At 44.5% G+C, this 22,145-nt stretch overlaps 2 protein-coding genes across 2 annotated transcripts; both read right to left on the minus strand.

The window, feature by feature from the left end:
- Window positions 1-5,091: 5,091 nt before the first annotated feature.
- On the minus strand, window positions 5,092-8,765 carry LOC123992389. Its single transcript, XM_046293531.1, has 3 exons — window positions 8,744-8,765; window positions 7,211-8,638; window positions 5,092-7,074 (listed from the first exon to the last, which is right to left on the minus strand). Exons 1-3 carry the CDS (start codon window positions 8,763-8,765, stop codon window positions 6,887-6,889), a joined length of 1,638 nt encoding a protein of 545 aa, XP_046149487.1. The 3' UTR covers window positions 5,092-6,886.
- An 805-nt stretch (window positions 8,766-9,570) lies between these two features.
- LOC123993654 (stanniocalcin-2-like) lies at window positions 9,571-21,655 on the minus strand. The gene is made up of 4 exons (XM_046296016.1): window positions 21,324-21,655; window positions 11,462-11,604; window positions 10,209-10,420; window positions 9,571-9,965 (listed from the first exon to the last, which is right to left on the minus strand). Exons 1-4 carry the CDS (start codon window positions 21,460-21,462, stop codon window positions 9,599-9,601), a joined length of 861 nt encoding a protein of 286 aa, XP_046151972.1. The 5' UTR covers window positions 21,463-21,655; the 3' UTR covers window positions 9,571-9,598.
- Between the last annotated feature and the right edge of the window lie 490 nt (window positions 21,656-22,145).

The following is a 22,145-nucleotide window of genomic DNA, read 5'->3' on the forward strand; positions in this document are numbered from 1 at the left end:
CGATAGATAAGGCTGCTTAAAAACTTCCGCTGGACTGGATAGTTGAGGATATTCACGGGGGCTGTGTGTGTGTTTTATCTAATGAGTCTGTGACGGTTCCTGTGTATGTGGACTGTCGGGAGAGTAGCGCGAGCAGACGCCACGCGCATTAGCACTAGGGACTGGCGTCTTTCCGCTGTCATCGAGACCTGTCAATCATATTGGGTGATCTTAACACCTTTCTAATGGCGCTGACTAATTACCTTGGAAAGATTAACTGGTTTAGTCCTTGATCTGATAAATGATCGAATTAGATATCGTCGATAAATGATTCTTAGCCTAATGGAAGTCGATATTGTTACGCTGTGTTCAATTGTAGCCAATCTTTAGGCCTATTTTACTGTGGACGTTAATAGTTTCAATTAACCTGCCCTTCAAGATACATTAATTAGTGCGTGATTTAGACAAACTTAGACACATTTTTTTCGTCTTGGATTTAATTTAGATAAATTAAGATAGGTCCATTTAGGCCTACATAATTATTGAAGTTGTAATTTGTAAATGTCAAATGCATTGGATCAGACAATGTTGGCAGGTATGATGCAGTTAAATATTCGTTCCAATCGAAAAATAATAGATAACCAATTTGATGATTATTTATTTAACCTTTATTTAACTAGGCAAGTCAGTTAAGAACAAATCCTTATTTTACAATGAAGGCCTACCAGGGAACAGCTGGTTAACTGTCTTGTTCAGGGGCAGAACGACAGATTTTTACCTCGTCGTCTCGGGGATTCGATCAAGCAACCTTCTGGTTACTGGCCCAACGCTCAAACCACTAGGTTAATTAGGATTAGGCCTACTACGTTTCTATAACCTAATTTAGTCATTGCAAATTATAATTTAGCTGGGTTCAATATTATTAGATCGTTATTCATCTGAGAACGGTGCCAATATGCCCTTATGGCTTACTAAAATACAAATGTATCATCTTTGAATTGTTAATCATTTTATATTAAATCATCCATACGGAATTGACCTATGTAGGTTGTTTACAAACACATAGATTTGTTATGTAAATGACAAACAAAACAAGTTATTGTTTGGTAGCCTAGGCCTACAGCCAACATGAAGTTATGTGTAGGCTAGACCCAAAATAAAGTGGGAAAATATCATCATTACCAACTAACTCATTACCTTATCATGAATATACATTCTGTAATTATACAATTAATAAATAATACATTTTATTAAAATATGATCACGAAAAAATCATAGTCCTCAATCATAATGGTTTAGTCTTGTCTGAACAGTCAGAACAAAGTCCCCTCAAGTCTTTTATTCACACCCAACACTTGTTTGAGGTTGAAGAGTTCACCTATTCCCCTTGTATCAATTCATCCTCAGACACAATACTGTACTTCTCTCTCTTTCTGACTTATTTTCTCTTTCTTCTCTCTCCCCCTCTCTGTCTCTGTCTCTGTCTCTGTCTCTGTCTCTGTCTCTGTCTCTGTCTCTGTCTCTGTCTCTCTCACTCTCTCTCACTCTCTCGCTCTCTGTCTCTGTCTCTCTCACTCTCTCTCACTCTCTCTCACTCTCTCTCGCTCTCTCTGTCTCTGTCCCTCTCCCTCTCTCACTCTCTCTCCCTCTCCCTCTCCCCTCTCCTCTCCCTCTCCCTCTCCCTCTCCCACTCCCTCTCCCACTCCCTCTCCCTCTCCCTCTCCCTCTCCCACTCCCTCTCCCTCTCCCTCTCCCTCCCTCCCCCAATACAAGGCCAGACTACATGTGGTGACTGGTCTGTCACCCAGGTGTCCCTCCATCTCTCTCACACCCTGATTGTTCCATATAATATTAGCAGCAGCTGGATGCAGATAAGATTTCCTGAACGGATCATCTTTTGTTTTTCTGACATAGCTGTGCCCAAGACATACACTGTTCCTTGCTGTGTCACTGGCAACCCTCTCTGAAGTAAGGTCAGATTGAGACAGACACTTGGGCCCATCCTCTCTTAATTTACTTAAATAAGATTTTAAATATATATACATAAAAATAAATATGTATATACAGTACCAGTCAAACTTTTAGATTAACCTACTCATTCCAGGATTTTTCTTTATTTATACTATTTTCTACATTGTAGAAAAAATAGTTAAGACATCAAATCTATGAAATAACACATATGGAATCATGTAGTAACCAAAAAAGTGTTAAAGAAATCAAAATATATTTTATATTTGAGATTCTTCAAAGTAGCCAACCTTTGCCTTGATGACAGCTTGGCACACTCTAGGCATTCTCTCAACCAGCTTAATGAGGAAGTCACCTGGAATGCATTTCAATTAACAGGTGTTGCCTTGTTAAAAGTTAATTTGTGGAATTTCTTTCCTTCTTAATGCATTTCAACCAATCAGTTGTGTTGTGACAAGGGAGGGGTGGTATACAGAAGATAGCCCTATTTGTTAAAAGACCAAGTCCATATTATGGCAAGAACAACTCACATAAGCAAAGAAAAACAACAGTCCATCATTACTTTAGACCTGAAAAACATCTAGAACTTGAAAGTTTCTTTAAGAAGGCCATCATTCTGGAGTCACCTCTTCCCTGTTGACGTTGAGACTGGTGTTTTGCGGGTACTATTTAATGAAGCTGCCAGTTGAGGACTTGATGCGTCTGTTTCTCAAACTAGACACTCTAATGTACTTCTCCTCTTTCTCAGTTGTGCACCGGGGCCTCCCACTCCCCGTTCTATTCTGGATTGAGACAGTTTGCGCTGTTCTGTGAAGGGAGTAGTACACAGTGTTGTACAAGATCTTCAGTTTCTTGGCAATTTCTCTCATTGAATAGCCTTCATTTCTCAGAACAAGAATAGACCGACAAGTTTCAGAAGAAAGTTTTTTGTTTCTGGCCACTTTGAGCCTGTAATCGAACCCACAAATGCTGATGCTCCAGATACTCAACTAGTCTAAAGAAGGCCAGTTTTATTGCTTCTTTAATCAGGACAACAGTTTTCAGCTGTGCTAACATAATTTCAAAAGGGTTTTCTGATGATCAATTAGCCTTTTAAAATGATAAATTTTGATTTGCTAACACAACGTGCTATTAGAACACAGGAGTGATGGTTGCTGATGATGGGCCTCTGTACGCCTATGTAGATATTCCATAAAAAATCTGCCGTTTTCAGTTACCATAGTCATTTACTACATTAACAATGTCTACACTGTATATCTTATCAATTTGATGTTATTTTAATGGACGAGAAAATTGCTTATCTTTCAAAAACAATTACATTTTTAAGTGATCCCAAACTTTTGAACAGTAGTGTATGCCCCTTTATTTAATGTATCAGTGGATTTTGTCACCCAGAATTTTGTTTGGTTTTTGGTGGCTGTCACATGATATTTTTGTCAGTAGTCATAGTCCACCACCATGTGGTCATTACTGTAGTTGAAACAGTGTGTATTGTGATGTGTGAGCAGCCATGTGAAGTGTCTTCTGTCTGTGCACCATTTGTCTTCATTTCTCCTCTCCTCTCCTCTCCTCTCCTCTCCTCTCCTCTCCTCTCCTCTCCTCTCCTCTCCTCTCCTCTCCTCTCCTCTCCTCTCCTCTCCTCTCCATAGACCTCTCCTCTCTTCTCCTCTCCATAGACCTCTTCCCCCTCTCAGCTCATGTTCTGAGGCTTGGCTGGGGATCAGTGAATGTGTTCTGAGTTCAAGGTAGTGTGATGGTCCCTATGGGGGCCTGGGATGATATGTGTTACTGAGTTCAAGGTAGTGTGATGGTCCATATGGGGGCCTGGGATGATATGTGTTCTGCACTGCATTACCTGCTGTTATTGTTTTGTCTACAGCTTTTCCCAACTGATGTTGGGCCTCTTCTTTTCTCAATTAAAATGTACAAGATAATCAATCATTGTCAAGATGGTGTAGCACAGGGCTATTCAAATCTTACCCTACGACACGTGCCAAACTCCTTCCACGAGGGCCAAGTGTCCGCGTGTTTTCACTCCAACCTTGTTCTTGAACGATGATTTAAGGTCACTAATTAGTAAGGAACCCCCCACACCTGGTTGTCTAGGTCTTATTTGAAAGGATAAACCAAAAACCCACAGACACTCTGCCGAGTTTGACACAAACCTGCCCTACGAGCTCCGGAGCCTAATGATTTTCTGCTCTACCTGATAATGAATTGCACCCACCTGATGTCCCAGGTCTAAATCAGGCCCTGATTAGAGGGGAATTGGGGGAAAAAGCAGTAGAACTGACTTTGAGTTCCAGATTAGAATTTGAGGGTGATCGTACGGTGTGGGCTGAGAGGTGGTTTATGTTGCCCATGACAAAGATATTTTCACAGGCTTACATTTTTCAGTGTTTGTGTGATAAATAATATGACGTGAAATGTAAGTTTGTTTTCTTGTGTACATGGAATATATTTTGAAATGGAAGACAGCTAGTTGATGTCTGTTTCTGTAGTCCTGGTGCTGTAAGATCTGCCATGACAGCCTGTTCTTGTTATATTGTGATCATTGTTACTGAACTTTACGATAACATGTTAAAGGTGTAAGGGGGTATTTAAAGGTGTAATGCAATCATAGATGGTTGCTTTTCTGTGATATTCCTCTGACCACAGCAATTTGCCCAATTGATTCTTCAAAGTATTATTGTGCAGTAGGTGGTTTGCCCTGAAGGAGGCGGTATCACACAATATTACACTTTAGTGATCAGGGGCACAACGTTTTAAAATGTTCAGATAGAAATATGTTATGTAGAACAAACTTGCATCTGCAACCTGAGAACAATGAATCATGTCTGCTCTATTCATGGCGTTACTTACTATCTGCAATGTTTGACAACGTTTGGCAACTGAACGTTGCCCTGGTATTGAAGAAGACATTAATTGTAGCTGAGAAAGTCCACCCTCAGTCTCTGGTGCATTCAAATAATTCCTTATCTTATCTTTGTGGTAAGCATGTTTTTCAATGCATCTTTTCTGGATCTCCTGTCAGTATTATATAGTGGTTATAATTCCTCTGAGTTGTTGTCATGCAGTTCATGATCAGAGCTACCTACTGAACACACAACACCTTCATGATCAAACTCAAGTGTACAAAATATCCACACAAAAATACACTTTAATGATATCAAGATACATTTGTTGATTTTGATTTCATGAGTCCTTAGAGTTTCATAATACTCTTTGTATACACATTATCAGACAGGTGAATTAAAACCATACTAGACCACATTCTGTATGGTCATTCTGGTGCGGCTGCCAATCCATGAGCACAACTGTGGGTGTAGAGGAAGTGACGTGCTGTATAGAACACTGAGAAACAGGAAGCACTTCAGACTATTTCTCCCGGAACACAAAATGCAGAAGATAGTGACAGAGTATGGAACAGATTGCCAGTTACAGTCACTTACATTATTAATGGAGTGACACACCTGGCGCCCAACGATAAGGCAATGAACTGCAATAGGATGTCACATCATCTGAATAGACATGTCGAAGCTCAGAGGGGCAGGAGAGCCTCCATGACTGGCCAACATACACATCTGAATTGTAAGAAGAGGTGGAAGAAGGAACAGGGCAGGAGAGGGAAAGTGTCGCTCCCCAGGAACCGCTGAGTGGAGTTCTCGTCCTCCTTTCCTCTCTCCCCCAGTGCGGCCGGCCAGCTCTTGGCTGTAACCCAGAGGAATTCTATAGTGGCCTTGGTAAATCTACCATTTAGAATAACAGTGGACTGCAGCCGGAGACAGTGTGGGGGTCCTCACTGGGTTGTGTCCCAATGGCACCCTATTCCCTATATAGTGCACAATGTAGGGAATAGGGTGCCATTTTAGCACATGACTGTGGGCAGGAAGAGAGGGAGGGGGGTCTGACCTGGAGGTTAAACAGGAAGACACTGTTGATTGACTGGTCCTGGTTACTTAACTGCAGCTCCCTGGGCTAATGCCTAGGAGTTTAGCTCAGTGGGCTTTCATAGTCTTGTGGTGTCACGTTAGTGCACAGACTGGCTCCAGTCTGGAGAAGGCTTCAGCTGTACAGCGCTCAGTGGTATCATCAGAAACACACCTATCAATCATACTCATCAATCATACTAGTCAATCAATCATACTAGTCAATCATACTACTGATGCTTACTGAGATGCAGTTTCTGGGGTGCTACTGTATGTCTAGCGTGTCTGCATGAATGTCTGTAGCATGTCTGTAGTGTGTCTGCATGAATGTCTGTAGCATGTCTGTAGGAATGTCTGTAGGGTGTCTGAATGAATGTCTGTAGCGTGTCTGAATAAATGTCTGTAGCGTGTCTGCATGTATGTCTGTAGCGTGTCTGCATGAATGTCTGTAGCGTGTCTGTATGAATGTCTGTAGCGTGTCTGTATGAATGTCTGTAGCGTGTCTGTATGAATGTCTGCATGAATGTCTGTAGCGTGTCTGAATGAATGTCTGTAGCGTGTCTGAATGAATGTCTGTAGCGTGTCTGCATGAATGTCTATAGCGTGTCTGCATGAATGTCTATAGCGTGTCTGCATGAATGTCTGTAGCGTGTCTGCATGAATGTCTGTAGCGTGTCTGCATGAATGTCTGTAGCGTGTCTGCATGAATGTCTGTAGCGTGTCTGAATGAATGTCTGTAGTGTCTGCATGAAAGTCTGTAGAGAGTCTGCATGAATGTCTGCATGAATGTCTGTGGCGTGTCTGCATGAAAGTCTGTAGCGTGTCCTCAACACGTCTGTAGCATGTCTGTAGCCTGTCCATATTAATGTCTGCAGTGTGTCTGTAGCATGTCTGTAGCCTGTCCATATTAATGTCTGCAGTGTGTCTGTAGCATGTCTGTGGCGTGTCTGTATGAAAGTGATGCTTACTGATGCTTACTGAGATGCAGTTACTGGGGTGCTACTGTATGTCTAGCGTGTCTGCAGGACTGTCTGTAGCGTGTTGTAAAACTGTCTGTAGCGTGTCTGTCTGTAGCGTGTCGTAAAACAGTAAAACTGTCTAGTGTGTCTGTAGGACAGTCTGTAGTGTGTCTGTGGGACTGTCTGTAGGACAGTCTGTAGTGTGTCTGTGGGACCGCCCGTGGGACCGTCTGTAACGTCTGTAGCGCATCCGCAGGACCATCTGTAGCACGTCCATAGGACAGTCTGTAGCGCGTCCATAGGACAGTCTGTAGCGCGTCCATAGGACAGTCTGTAGTGTGTCTGTGGGACCGCCCGTGGGACGGTCTGTAACGTGTCTGCTTTTCAGACAGTCTGTAGCGCATCCGCAGGACCATCTGGAGCGCGTCCATAGGACCGTCTGGAGCGCGTCCATAGGACCGTCTGGAGCGCGTCCATAGGACCGTCTGGAGCGCGTCCATAGGACCATCTGGAGCGCGTCCATAGGACCGTCTGTAGCGCGTCCATAGGACCGTCTGTAGCGCGTCCATAGGACAGTCTGTAGCGCGTCCATAGGACAGTCTGTAGCGCGTCCATAGGACAGTCTGTAGCGCGTCCATAGGACAGTCTGTAGCGCGTCCATAGGACAGTCTGTAGCGCGTCCATAGGACAGTCTGTAGCGCGTCCATAGGACAGTCTGTAGCGCGTCCATAGGACAGTCTGTAGCGCGTCCATAGGACAGTCTGTAGCGCGTCCATAGGACCGTCTGTAGCGCGTCCATAGGACCATCTGGAGCGCGTCCATAGGACAGTCTGTAGCGCGTCCATAGGACCATCTGGAGCGCGTCCATAGGACAGTCTGTAGCGCGTCCATAGGACAGTCTGTAGCGCGTCCATAGGACCATCTGTAGCGCGTCCATAGGACCATCTGGAGCGCGTCCATAGGACAGTCTGTAGCGCATCCGCAGGACCATCTGGAGCGCGTCCATAGGACAGTCTGTAGCGTCTGTTTTTCGGACTATTGGCGTCTGTCGTACGGACTGTGTACGACAGTCTGTCGGACTGTCTGTGGCGCGTCTGTAGGGCTGTCTGTGAGCATGTCTGTCGTTCGGGCTGTCTGTAGCGTGTCTATAGGGCCGCCCGTAGCGTGGCTGTTGGACTGCCAGTAGCGTGTCCGTAGGACCACCTGTAGGACCGTCTGTAGCGTGTCCGTAGGACCACCTGTAGGACCATCTGTAGCGTGTCCGTAGGACCACCTGTAGCGTGTCCGTAGGACTGTCTGTAGTGTGTGTCTTTCGGACTGTGTGGCATGTCTGTCGTTTGGACTGTCTGTAGGACCGTCTGTCGGGCTGTCTGTAGCGTGTCCCCGGGACCGTCTGTAGCGTGTCCCCGGGACCGTCTGTAGCGTGTCCCCGGGACCGTCTGTAGCGTGTCCCCGGGACCGTCTGTAGCGTGTCCCCGGGACCGTCTGTAGCGTGTCCCCGGGACCGTCTGTAGCGTGTCCCCGGGACCGTCCGTAGCGTGTCCCCGGGACCGTCCGTAGCGTGTCCCCGGGACCGTCTGTAGCGTGTCCCCGGGACCGTCTGTAGCGTGTCCCCGGGACCGTCTGTAGCGTGTCCCCGGGACCGTCTGTAGCGTGTCCCCGATACCGCTTGTAGCGTGTCCCCAGGATTGTCTGCGAGTATGTTACCACAACAGTAACATTTGTGCCTTGAATCCAATAAAAGTTTCAATAATTCATCTTTAAACCAAATCAATTGAAAATCTCCTTTGGATCGTCCTAGTGCTACTTACTGTATGTACAACATTGTCACCCCAGTCGAGTGAACTCTAGTAAACCTCAGCGTCACAGAGGGGAGTCACTACAGAAGGGACCAGCATGTTGAGGCACCTGGAACCCTGGGGTTGCACATTAGCTGAAATCAGAGGACCTAAGCTATGTCTGCATCCCAAATAGCCCATACAGCCCTGGTCACAAGCAGTGCACTCTGTAGGGAATAGGGTGCTATTTGAGACACACTATGAATGTGCTGCTACAGACAGACGCTGTGTCCTGGGCTCTCTAATAGTAGGAATCCTAACGATGGAAGCTGGCCATCAGAGAATGTACCAGTTTATTTACTTTTCCATGGTTACCCACCTCATGCACTACAAGTTATATGTGCCAGAACTGGACTTGAAAACCAGTACAGTTTGTATTTAAATCATCAAGTATCTAGAATTATAATACTACCAACACATTCCCACTTTGAAACAACAAAGCTGAATGTTACATATCTATGGGTGGTGATGGGTCGTGAGGTATGGTAGGGTATACGACAGAACACACCTTGTACTATAATCGTATAGTACATCAGTACTGCATATGGTGACTATATTTATACATGTTCGTACTGTATAAATATAGATAAGTATATCTATGTACATTTGGATATTTAAACAATCAAATAAATAATACAAATATAATGAAATGTTACAGTGAGTACGATTTGAGAAACGCTATATTAGAGCCCCAAACACTTCAAATAAAAATCAGGATAATAATACCTATTATATTTCAATAATAAACAGAAACGTCGGTGGACTACAATCTGGAGTAACTGAACGAGCTACACCATGTTACCTGCAGATTTACCATTTGGGACTGCTGGAATGACTGGAGAGGAGAGGGAGAGAGATAGAGGGGGGGGCTGCGATGGTGACACGGTCGGGGGGGAATCAGGATAGTTAGGGTCCAATGTCTCTTTCACCTCCGGATGTCTGTGGCCTCAGGGTCTTCCTGCTCCGCCACCACCCCAGCCTCGGGGCTCTGTCGGCGGGGACCCTGGCTGCGGCTGCGGGGGTGGGCGTTGAAGCCTCCTTTACTGGACTTGTCCTTGTCCCCCTGTCGGGGGGGTCGGGGGTGGTCTGGCTCAGAGTGGGGGGACCCGTGGCGGCGGTGATCGGGGGAGGAGGGGGCCTGACCAGGAGGGGGGGTGAGGGAAGAGCAGACACTCAGGCTGTCACAGAGAGCCCCCCAGTTCTGCTCACACTGCAGCCGGACGCTCCTGGTTAAGGCCTCCTTCACCTCCTCCCCACAGCTCAGTAGGATGTTAACCAGCTCCACATACGGCCTGTGGGGGGAGAAAGATCATGGGATTATTATACTAATATTGGGCTGGACATCCACAGCTTGGTATGGGTAGTTGACCTTCTAGGTAAGTTAAAAGGGGAAGAGGCAGAGAGAAGAGTAGAGAAGGCAGAGAGAATGAGACAAAGGGTCAGAGATAAAGAGAGATGTAAGTCCTCTTCACCCTTTAGGAAAGAGAAGGGATGAGACAGACGAGAAAGACACTGATGAATGCAACCATCCTCACCCTTTAGGGAAGAGGTCCTGGAAGTGGATCATCTCCACCATGACCGCAACGTTCTCCTTGGCTGCAGAACACAGGTTGTGTCTGAGGTAACACTCTCTCTGCAGCTGGAACACCATCTCTTTAATGGCCAGGCACTTCCTGCTGATGCAGCTGAACTTGTGTCTCAAGCCGTGGGCCATGCACTTCAGAGCATCCTTGATGAACGACTTACCCTAAACCCACACAGTAGATATAGAACACTCAACCCTAAACCAACACAGTAGATATAGAACACTCAACCCTAAACCAACACAGTAGATATAGAACACTCAACCCTAAACCAACACAGTAGATATAGAACACTCAACCCTAAACCAACACAGTAGATATAGAACACTCAACCCTAAACCAACACAGTAGATATAGAACACTCAACCCTAAACCAACACAGTAGATATAGAACACTCAACCCTAAACCAACACAGTAGATATAGAACACTCAACCCTAAACCAACACAGTAGATATAGAACACTCAACCCGAACCCTAAACCCACACAGACATATAGAACACTCAACCCGAACCCTAAACCCACACAGACATATAGAACTCAACCCTAAACCCACATAGTAGATATAGAACACTCAACCCTAAACCAACACAGTAGATATTGAACACTCAACCCTAAACCAACACAGTAGATATTGAACACTCAACCCTAAACCCACACAGTAGATATTGAACACTCAACCCTAAACCCACACAGTAGATATAGAACACTCAACCCTTACCCTAAACCCACAGACATATAAACTCAGCAAAAAAATAAAAGTCCATTTTCACCCCATCTTTCAAATATAATTCGGAAAAATTCAAATAACTTCACATATCTTCATTGTAAAGTGTTTAAACACTGTTTCCCATGCTTGTTCAATGAACCAGCCGGGACAAAGCCTGTTCTACCCGTTTGACAGGGGATCTGGCTGGGAATTGTGCCAGCTGGCTACCCCTGGACCTGGAGCCCTCTGCCCTGATACACAGAGACCTGACCTCCATGGGAGAGGAAAGGGGACTGGGGTACACACACACAAACACAACACACACATACACAACACACACACACAAACCACACAGTAGATACACAACACACAACCCTAAACCAACACGTTGGCTACGGATGCAAACAACTCAATAAATGCACGTGTGCACTAACTTATACGCATGTACGCACATACACATGTAGTCTTATACACACAAACATACAGAGCGTCTTACCTGGGAGTCAAACTTTCCGGCGTTGTGTAGGAAGGTCAGACAGATCTCCTGCAGGCCTCTGATCTCACAGGAGTTGTTCTCAAAACACTCAAACACACCACAGCCCACGTCTCCTGCACTCACCAGACAGTGCTGGATCTCAGCTGGACGGAGAGAGATGGAGAGAGAGTTGTCACTGAAAGTCACGGTCAACAATCAAGCATCAACCTCCCCATTACATGTAGTGATACAGGCCATGGTCTTAAGCATAGTGTCAGAGTCGTTTCCCCCTTGTCGTCTCAGAGCCGTTTCCCCCTTGTCGTCTCAGAGCCGTTTCCCCCTTGTCGTCTCAGAGCCGTTTCCCCCTTGCCGTTTCCCCCTTGTCGTCTCAGAGCCGTTTCCCCCATCTTTCAAATCTCAGAGTCGTTTCCCCCTTGCCGTTTCCCCCTTGTCGTCTCAGAGCCGTTTCCCCCTTGTCGCCTCAGAGCCGTTTCCCCCTTGTCGCCTCAGAGCCGTTTCCCCCTTGTCGTCTTTTTAACCTAAGGTTCTGCTAGAGTAAGAGTTCTAGGATCCTTTTCTCAAATAGAGACAATCTTGAGACCGTATTTTGTCCCCCCTTGTTTCTTTGTCCACGTGTAACAAACAAAAACATTTATAACAAAAAAAGTTTCATGTTTTCATAGTTTCCCACCAGGTTACTCTGGCCAATCAGTAACATGAATCATTCAGCTGGGGATGAAAGAAAATGACAAGTGGTTTGGTCTGGACATCCAGGCTGGGATTTGAGTTCCCCTGGCAGACAGCTTCTATGTGGACCCTGTTCCAAAGCAGTGCACTATATAGGAAATAGGGTTCCATTTGGGATTCACATTCTTTCTACGGTCAGTATAGTAGATGAATACTAAACCAGCCTCCAGGCTTCGCTGCCAGAGACAAGAAAACCACATGTCTCTGGAGAGAGAAGACAAGAAAACCACACGTCTCTGTGGAGAGAGGAGACAAGAAAACCACACGTCTCTGTGGAGAGAGGAGACAAGAAAACCACACGTCTCTGTGGAGAGAGGAGACAAGAAAACCACACGTCTCTGTGGAGAGAGGAGACAAGAAAACCACACGTCTCTGTGGAGAGAGGAGACAAGAAAACCACACGTCTCTGTGGAGAGAGGAGACAAGAAAACCACACGTCTCTGTGGAGAGAGAAGACAAGAAAACCACACGTCTCTGTGGAGAGAGAAGACAAGAAAACCACACGTCTCTGTGGAGAAGACAAGAAAACCACACGTCTCTGTGGAGAAGACAAGAAAACCACACGTCTCTGTGGAGAAGACAAGAAAACCACATGTCTCTGTGGAGAAGACAAGAAAACCACATGTCTCTGTGGAGAAGACAAGAAAACCACACGTCTCTGTGGAGAAGACAAGAAAACCACACGTCTCTGTGGAGAAGACAAGAAAACCACACGTCTCTGTGGAGAAGACAAGAAAACCACACGTCTCTGTGGAGAGAGGAGACAAGAAAACCACACGTCTCTGTGGAGAGAGGAGACAAGAAAACCACATGTCTCTGTGGAGAGAGGAGACAAGAAAACCACATGTCTCTGTGGAGAGAGGAGACAAGAAAACCACATGTCTCTGTGGAGAGAGGAGACAAGAAAACCACATGTCTCTGTGGAGAAGACAAGAAAACCACATGTCTCTGTGGAGAAGACAAGAAAACCACATGTCTCTGTGGAGAAGACAAGAAAACCACATGTCTCTGTGGAGAAGACAAGAAAACCACATGTCTCTGTGGAGAGAGGAGACAAGAAAACCACATGTCTCTGTGGAGAGAGGAGACAAGAAAACCACATGTCTCTGTGGAGAGAGGAGACAAGAAAACCACATGTCTCTGTGGAGAGAGGAGACAAGAAAACCACATGTCTCTGTGGAGAGAGGAGACAAGAAAACCACACGTCTCTGTGGAGAAGACAAGAAAACCACACGTCTCTGTGGAGAAGACAAGAAAACCACACGTCTCTGTGGAGAAGACAAGAAAACCACATGTCTCTGTGGAGAAGACAAGAAAACCACATGTCTCTGTGGAGAAGACAAGAAAACCACATGTCTCTGTGGAGAAGACAAGAAAACCACATGTCTCTGTGGAGAAGACAAGAAAACCACATGTCTCTGTGGAGAGAGGAGACAAGAAAACCACATGTCTCTGTGGAGAGAGGAGACAAGAAAACCACATGTCTCTGTGGAGAGAGGAGACAAGAAAACCACATGTCTCTGTGGAGAGAGGAGACAAGAAAACCACACGTCTCTGTGGAGAGAGGAGACAAGAAAACCACACGTCTCTGTGGAGAAGACAAGAAAACCACACGTCTCTGTGGAGAAGACAAGAAAACCACACGTCTCTGTGGAGAAGACAAGAAAACCACACGTCTCTGTGGAGAAGACAAGAAAACCACATGTCTCTGTGGAGAGAGGAGACAAGAAAACCACATGTCTCTGTGGAGAGAGGAGACAAGAAAACCACATGTCTCTGTGGAGAGAGGAGACAAGAAAACCACATGTCTCTGTGGAGAGAGGAGACAAGAAAACCACATGTCTCTGTGGAGAGAGGAGACAAGAAAACCACATGTCTCTGTGGAGAGAGGAGACAAGAAAACCACATGTCTCTGTGGAGAGAGGAGACAAGAAAACCACATGTCTCTGTGGAGAGAGGAGACAAGAAAACCACATGTCTGTGGAGAAGACAAGAAAACCACATGTCTGTGGAGAAGACAAGAAAACCACATGTCTCTGTGGAGAAGACAAGAAAACCACATGTCTCTGTGGAGAAGACAAGAAAACCACATGTCTCTGTGGAGAAGACAAGAAAACCACATGTCTCTGTGGAGAAGACAAGAAAACCACACTGTCTCTGTGGAGAAGACAAGAAAACCACACTGTCTCTGTGGAGAAGACAAGAAAACCACACTGTCTCTGTGGAGAGAGGAGACAAGAAAACCACACTGTCTCTGTGGAGAGAGGAGACAAGAAAACCACACTGTCTCTGTGGAGAGAGGAGACAAGAAAACCACATGTCTCTGTGGAGAGAGGAGACAAGAAAACCACATGTCTCTGTGGAGAGAGGAGACAAGAAAACCACATGTCTCTGTGGAGAGAGGAGACAAGAAAACCACATGTCTCTGTGGAGAGAGGAGACAAGAAAACCACATGTCTCTGTGGAGAGAGGAGACAAGAAAACCACATGTCTCTGTGGAGAGAGGAGACAAGAAAACCACATGTCTGTGGAGAGAGGAGACAAGAAAACCACATGTCTCTGTGGAGAAGACAAGAAAACCACATGTCTCTGTGGAGAAGACAAGAAAACCACATGTCTCTGTGGAGAAGACAAGAAAACCACATGTCTCTGTGGAGAAGACAAGAAAACCACATGTCTCTGTGGAGAAGACAAGAAAACCACATGTCTCTGTGGAGAAGACAAGAAAACCACATGTCTCTGTGGAGAAGACAAGAAAACCACATTGTCTCTGTGGAGAAGACAAGAAAACCACACTGTCTCTGTGGAGAAGACAAGAAAACCACACTGTCTCTGTGGAGAAGACAAGAAAACCACACTGTCTCTTCACAGAGAGAAGAATGCAGATGAATGCAGGGTGACAGAGATTATTACTGTGTCATTCTGCGTCAAAATACATCTGCATTGCCTGCCGTGAGGATAGGAGGGGATGCTGCAGTGCAGATACAGCGTTGGGTACTAGAGACCATACAAACGCAGAAGGCATCTCCCTCTATTGTGCGTTTACGGAGTTGAAGTCAACAGGTGTCACTTTTCCTGGTATTAAACTATCATGTAGATGAGACTGCCTGTGTATTAATTAGTGTTCCCTGTCTGTGTTGCCAGTATACATATTTTTCCCCCATCTGCTTTTCACAAGAACTTTCCAAGTGACCGCCTGGCTGGGCTGCTGTGGGGAGATGGACTGGGCCTGTCCCAAATGGCACCATATTCCCTATATAGTGTACTGTAGGGAATAGAGTGGGACACATAAAATGTTTCATAATGCAGTCTAATGTGACATGACTCTGGTAAGACCAGTGGTTGATGTTTACATTGAAACCTGAGTATCCAAATATACAGAAGAGAAGATGTGTAACAGTCCAGTCCAGGGCCGTAGTCGGTTGGCAGGTGACACCACCCTTTGGCCTCTTGCTGTCCATGTAACTCAGTTGTTAGGGCATGAGGGCATGGCACCATCGCAACGCCAGGGTTGTGGGTTCGGTTCCCACGGGGGACCAGTATGAAAAAAATATATATACATACATACATACATACATACATACATACATACATACATACATACATACATACATACATACATACATACATACATACATACATACATACATACATACATACATACATACATACATACATACATACATACATACTCACTAATGTAAGTCACTCTGGATAAGAGTGTGTTAAATGACTGAAATGCGAACGTTATACAACGTCTGACAAGTGGCAGCTAAGGAGGACAGAAATAAAACAAATGATAGTGGACCAAAAAGAAATGACCAGGAGAGAGGGAAGAGCCTTTTAACCCCAAATGGTAGGATATTTAGAGAGGCCTTCCCACAGGAGAAAAGCAGCCACTTTCAGTTTATGTAAACGGTTATGTAACATATAGTATATGTGGACACACTGTTAGGCTACACACACTGTAGGCCTAATATAAGTGTTTATTTTGGACTATACAGGTTCAAAACATTTATTTGAATAACTTCTGTAATCAGTCTTGAAGAACCACAGAGAGAGTGAGTCCCATCAGTTGGGGGCTGAAAGGTTATTCATCTCCCTCTCCTCTCAGTCACTGTCACTGAGGCACTCTGTCCACGTGGGATAGAATCACTAACTACACCGGGTATGTCACTCCATTGAGAACGGGTCAGCACGAGAAAAAAAACCTAGGATATACAGTCTTGGATATACAGCATATCTTAATGGGAGATATGAATGCATTAATAGACCTATAGCATTTCAACAGCGGATCACTGTAAGTGTGATATTTGATAGCCAAGGCAGATTAATCTCACGAGCCCTCCGGTCAGAGTAAATAACGAATTAACGCAGTAGATTTATTTGAGAAATTATGCTCGTCAACAAGCACTGCTCTGTTGGGGGGGGGTTGTGTGTCTGTGTGTATGAGATGGGGGGGGGGGGGGGGTGTAAGGGATGTGGGCATCGAGTTGAACTTTGGTGCGCTGCAGGAAAAGTGAGCCGAGTGCTTGTGTTGGCGTTTACACGGGAATGTGCGTGGATCGTCCGAGCTGGCCGCAACGTGCATTGAATTACACAGTCGTGTGAGACTCTGACTGACTGAGGGACTCTACTGTGCACAGCTGCGTCAGAGCTGTCCCTGCAACTACAAGGATTTAAACCCTTACATTCTCATGATTTCTATATTGTTTAATGGAGAACTATTTCATAATATTGGTTATTGTAAATAGACTGTAGCCATTTCCTAAGATTCCTGTTAAGAATACTGAAACAGCCCTGCATGAGGCGATTGCATCATTCCCTATCAACATGCGTTGTAGGAGCCTAACAACCAACAGTTCAAGCCTGGAGTCCACTGTAGGAGCACAGACACCAATAGTATTTGCTGGACGAGAGTACTTAACATCTCTGAACGTAAATTGCGAACCGATTTTACATGTAGAATCGTGTAAGAAATGTCGGCAGTCAGGCGTCTACAGCGGGTGGTCCCCACAGCGCGCGGAATGTTCGGCAGATGAACACTAGTTCCACATTCAGTGCGAGGTGTGCGAGCCTTAAAGAGGTTGCCATGAATTTCACAGTATCTTACAGGTAACTCCGTGGCGGGTAAAATTCTGTATTTCATATAACAACAGCGTAAAATTGACTGTATTGTACTTAAGTAATAAAGGGAGTGTGCTATATGGCCAATATAGCACGGCTAAATTGTTCTTATGCACGAAACAGAGCGCCTGGATACAGCCCTTAGCTGGGGTATATCGGCCATATACCACAAACGCCCGAGGAGCCTTACTGCCCTTAGTAATTAGAGCAGTAAAAAATGAATGTTTAAAAAAAAAATCATACCCATGGTATATGGTCTGATATACCACTGCTGTCACCCAATCAGGATTCAGGGCTCGAACCACCTTGTTTGGAATGTAAAATAGTAAATGCTACCATAATCTGGTTTGTATTTCACAGAATGTTACTGTAATTACAAGGGATTGGTGCAAGCAGGTTGGCTGCTTGATAAAGTGTTTACACATTAATTAATATTTGGCGTTTTATATCACTTGCACTTCTTGAGGCCTTAAGAAAGGGTTTCAAACTGGCAAAAAGTACAGGGAAAAACAGACCAAAAGGACATGGCAAAATGCTCAACCATTTAATTCAAGACTTGCTGCCACACTAATCTGGCCCCTATACATTTTAAATTGATGGGGCACTATAACCACATAGGAGTTAAATTGGTACAGTGTTCTCACTCCCAGGTGCAACAAATATAGCATCTACAAGGCAGCCTTAAAATATATTAATGAGCCAGAAACTACAACACCATGAACCCACTAGTGGTCAAATGGTTTCGGGTGCTCCAAAGATACAGTAAGGCACTGTATTCTGTTGGGTGGAATTTCAGTACCATATGAACACCCCCCCCCCCCAAAAAAAAATACAAATGTACTATTTTCCCATAATGCACCATAATTTACAGTATGCTACAGTTAAACATTTCAGAGTTTTTTTTTTTTTACTGTTGATAATACCTCAAATTACAGTTGTCCATTACAGTCAGTGGTGATTTTAGCATGTAAATCTAGGTGTCGCAAAAAAAAAAATATATATATATATATGTTTTAGATACATCCCAGCAAACTACATGACACTAAAAAAAGACATGAATTGCACTATAACGGTGACAAATGGTGCCCACAAACTGTTAGGACCTACATAAAGCTGTCCCAACAGCAGAGCTTTATTTTCAGCACCATGGAGTGAATCCTTACCACTGCTACACCTGGTTATCAGTGGAGCCTTGTCTGGCAGCAAAACAGTTCATTCAGCCTCATTTACTGCCTTTAAAAAAACATAGCTGATATGGCTGACTTGCTTAAACAAATGTGGTTTCAACTGACAATTGAGATGTACAAACTATGACATAAGGGAATGATGAGCAGACAAGAGGAAATCCTTAATTTAGATTAAGACATTAATAAGTGAGCCAAGATGGACATAGTCAATATAATTATTTTTCAGCACTTTTGAAATGTACAGTGACAGAATTCAGAACATGGGACGTTTTTACAGTATTCTCCCTCTATACCAAGTCAGAACCATAGGATAAATAAAGGGGGCATATTAGCAAAGAATGAAAGTTCTTACAATATTTGATGACATTTCTCTAAAACAGCTATGGGCTACATGCGCACCACCAAGTCAGAACATAGACGAAATTAAGAGGGGGAAAAGACCAAATTATTAAAAGGAGAGACATGAGTTACTACCAGCTTACTACACAACATACACTTAGTATTACTTTCTCAGTATACATATCTCCCTGGCATATTACATGATTTATGCAGCAGCATACAAGACATTTTTGGACTCACCGTTGTGCTCACTTGAACAGGAAGGTGGCACAGAGGTCCTTCTTGTGGGCAAATTTTGTTGTGAGACTTTATCATCAAAGTCTGCGATTCTCTGGATTTATGGTGCTTTCAAGACAACTGAGAACTCAGGGGAATAAAACTAGGTTGAATCACGACGTCAGTGATCTTCAGGTCGGAGCTCTAGAAAGAGGCCTGAGTTCCCAACTTGGAATTCCGAGTTGGATGACCGTTCCCAGTTGTCTTCAACTCACTGAAGTCTGAGATTTCCCAGTTCCGAGTTTCCAGTTGTTTAAAACGCAGCAGAAATCATGCTGGATTGACAGCATGGCCAATGTATTCTACCTTTTCTGGCCAATGGTGTTGCGTGTCACAGCCTTCGCTTTGGCTCCCCCTCCTGTCCAGCTGAGGCGGTCGGTATTTCCGGCCTTCTAGCTGCTGCCGAACTTGCTGCTGGCAACCATCAAACCCGGACTTGTCTCGTCATCATTACACACACGGTTCCAATCCCCACTCAATCACTGTATATATACTCCCTCGGTCATTTGTCATTGTAAATGTTGCTTGTTTTCCTGAGATGAATCTCTCCTACTATTTAGCACTTTGGGTTTCAATCCAGTTTTATTTATGGTGCTATAATAAATTCAGTAGTTCTAAACCTGCGACTGCCTCCTCCTCTCGACACTTGTGACATTGTGTGTGAATGTTTATCCTTTTAAGCTTGGAAAAGAGACCCTTATAAACCCAGACTTGGACCACACCTCTCCACCGAATAGGAGGGGAAACAAAATAGTGATTGCTTTGCAACACTTGCGATTTCCAACTTGTTGTGTAATGTTTATGTCCAATGGCTGATGAGCACCGATACGTGTTATCTATAATTTATCTTCATATGACAAGGATTGACAAGGATTTTCCAGTAGATTGTCAAAGTGATTCATGATGACTGCTTGTCTAGCTACGATTTTGAAAGTATGATGTTGACATGATCAGTCCAATCAAAGCTACGGTGGAAATAATGTGATCCAGGCTGTATCACATCCGGCCGTGATTGGGAGTCCCAGAGGGCGGCGCACAATTGACCCAGTGTCGTCCAGGTTTGACCATGGTGGGCTGTCATTGTAAATAAGAATTTGTGCTTAAGTGACTTGCTACATTTTAAAAGTCATGTCATTTTATCTGTGGCCAATGATCTTGAGCCTTCTTGGATGGGCACTTCTACTGTAAACTATGGTAGCACCCATTGGGCTTACTCTTTAGCTCTCACTGTAGATTGAGGCGTAGTGTCCCCATGAGTGACAGAACAGTGAGCCAATCACAACGAAACTAGAGAATATTACCAACCCCTACTCTCTGTATTTTCCGCTGGCTGCCCCACCACCACAGAAAGCACTGAGCTGGGCTGAAACACCTGCATTTTGGAGGTGCCTGACTCAAGAAAGCAAAAAAGAGACCATGTTTGCAGGCGGCTTTATTAACCTTTATTTATTTATTTTTCACATTGTTTACAAACTGATATGACACGTATTAATGCAAAAATAACATGCAAAACAGGCAACAACAAAAATATTTGATTTCTTATAGCTAAACAGGTGGGGCCTGCCCTGAATGACGGTCGCCACTGTTTACAGTGTAGCCTCTATTTCAACCACATGACAATCATGTGGTAGCCTGCTCATAGGCCAAGTCATTTTGCCAAATTTGTTTAATTTAAATGCAAAACGAGTACTCGTTGCCAATGGATCGGCTGGATGTTGGCTAACTTTTAACCAATCACGTTGTATCGAGCATACCCAGAAAAAAAAACGTAATCACATACACCTAGAGGCTGCCATATACACCGTCTATCATGACTTACCTTGTGTCTGTCTATTAACAATTTACTAACATATTGAATTTCGGTCTCCCTGTTTTTGCAATATATGTACTTTGTGGATAATCTGAAATGGTAATCTCATCCATGATAAAACCAGTATATCGAGAGAGAGAGAGAGAGAGAGAGCGAACGTGTTCCTCGCTCTAATATCCACAGCGCGGAGAGCACGTGCACACACAAGCATGCGGTACCACGCGCATATTTATCCCACTGACCTGTATTCTGATAACACAATTTCGACGTCGAGCCACTTCCAAGTCAGTGTGCATTATATGTATATATATATAATATATATATATGTGTGTGTGGTAGAAATATATATCTATCTTCGTGGGTGCGTGTGAGCACGTCTGTGTGGGCTCTTTCTTACCTGTGTTCTGCAGAGACATACGTCCTTTCTGGCTCGCCGGTTTCTCTGGCGGGTTGTCATGAACATCGATATTATCCAATCCCACCACTTGCTCCAGAACTGACAAAACCAGAAGCGCTGTTGCAAATTTGACCAACATTTCTGCCTCTCTATCTGTAGGTACCTGTGTTATAATCTGCCTTCTCTTCGCTCTGAAACAACGATGCAGTGTTGGATCGGAAACGCACCGGTCCAACCAGCCAGTCTGCTCTCTGTCTGTCTGTGGTAACTCGTTGCACTCGGCTGTAGACTGTATTCAGGCAGGCAGCGCAGAGAGAGAGAGAGTGAACGCTGGCACCGCAGGGATGCTGCCTATATTTCCCAGAGCCAGGGCGGGTCGTCAATTTAGATGGAGTCAAGCAGGTGTTGTCAGCGGCCAATCAGACACGCAGACTTCCACGTCCAAGGTTGAGAGGGGAGTGTCCAGTGGCTGTAGCCGTATTTCCATATAAACTCTTGTAAAAAAAAAAAACTGTCTATGGATAGGTGGTTATAAACCAGTGTTTGGCTAAGAAACCTGTGTCTCTTGTTGTTCCTTGCATCGGAGGAAAGAAATGTGCAGCAGATGTAAACAGACATGTCAGAATCATGTTGTCATGCCAACAGCTATTAGCCTACAATGTACTAACATTTAATGATATTTACTGGACACATCTGTTGTGGCTAGATTTAGGTAATACTTTGAATAACATATTGGTGGATACAAGGGCAAACATATTTTCCTACACCATATGAGGAAACAGTGTATTGCTTGGTATATATTCCCAGCACCAGCCTTACTCT

This window comes from Oncorhynchus gorbuscha, linkage group LG13 (genome assembly GCF_021184085.1).
Source record: "Oncorhynchus gorbuscha isolate QuinsamMale2020 ecotype Even-year linkage group LG13, OgorEven_v1.0, whole genome shotgun sequence".
Classification (NCBI taxonomy): Eukaryota; Metazoa; Chordata; class Actinopteri; order Salmoniformes; family Salmonidae; genus Oncorhynchus; species Oncorhynchus gorbuscha.

Excerpts from the sequence above, each read along its gene's own strand:
- LOC123992389 (XM_046293531.1), bottom strand. The coding sequence starts at position 8,765 with ATGTGCAACCCCAGGGTTCCAG. Across the intron at positions 8,639-8,743 it reads GTGCAACCCCAGGGTTCCAG|CACTAGGACGATCCAAAGGA; the intron begins GTGCCTCAACAT and ends TACAGTAAGTAG. Across the intron at positions 7,075-7,210 it reads AGACTGTCTGAAAAGCAGAC|ACGTTACAGACGGTCCCACG; the intron begins ACGTTACAGACC and ends GATGCGCTACAG.
- LOC123993654 (XM_046296016.1), bottom strand. The coding sequence starts at position 21,462 with ATGTTGGTCAAATTTGCAACAGCGCTTCTGGTTTTGTCAGTTCTGGAG. Across the intron at positions 11,605-21,323 it reads TATGTCTCTGCAGAACACAG|CTGAGATCCAGCACTGTCTG; the intron begins GTAAGAAAGAGC and ends CTCTCCGTCCAG. Across the intron at positions 10,421-11,461 it reads CCGGAAAGTTTGACTCCCAG|GGTAAGTCGTTCATCAAGGA; the intron begins GTAAGACGCTCT and ends GTGTGGGTTTAG.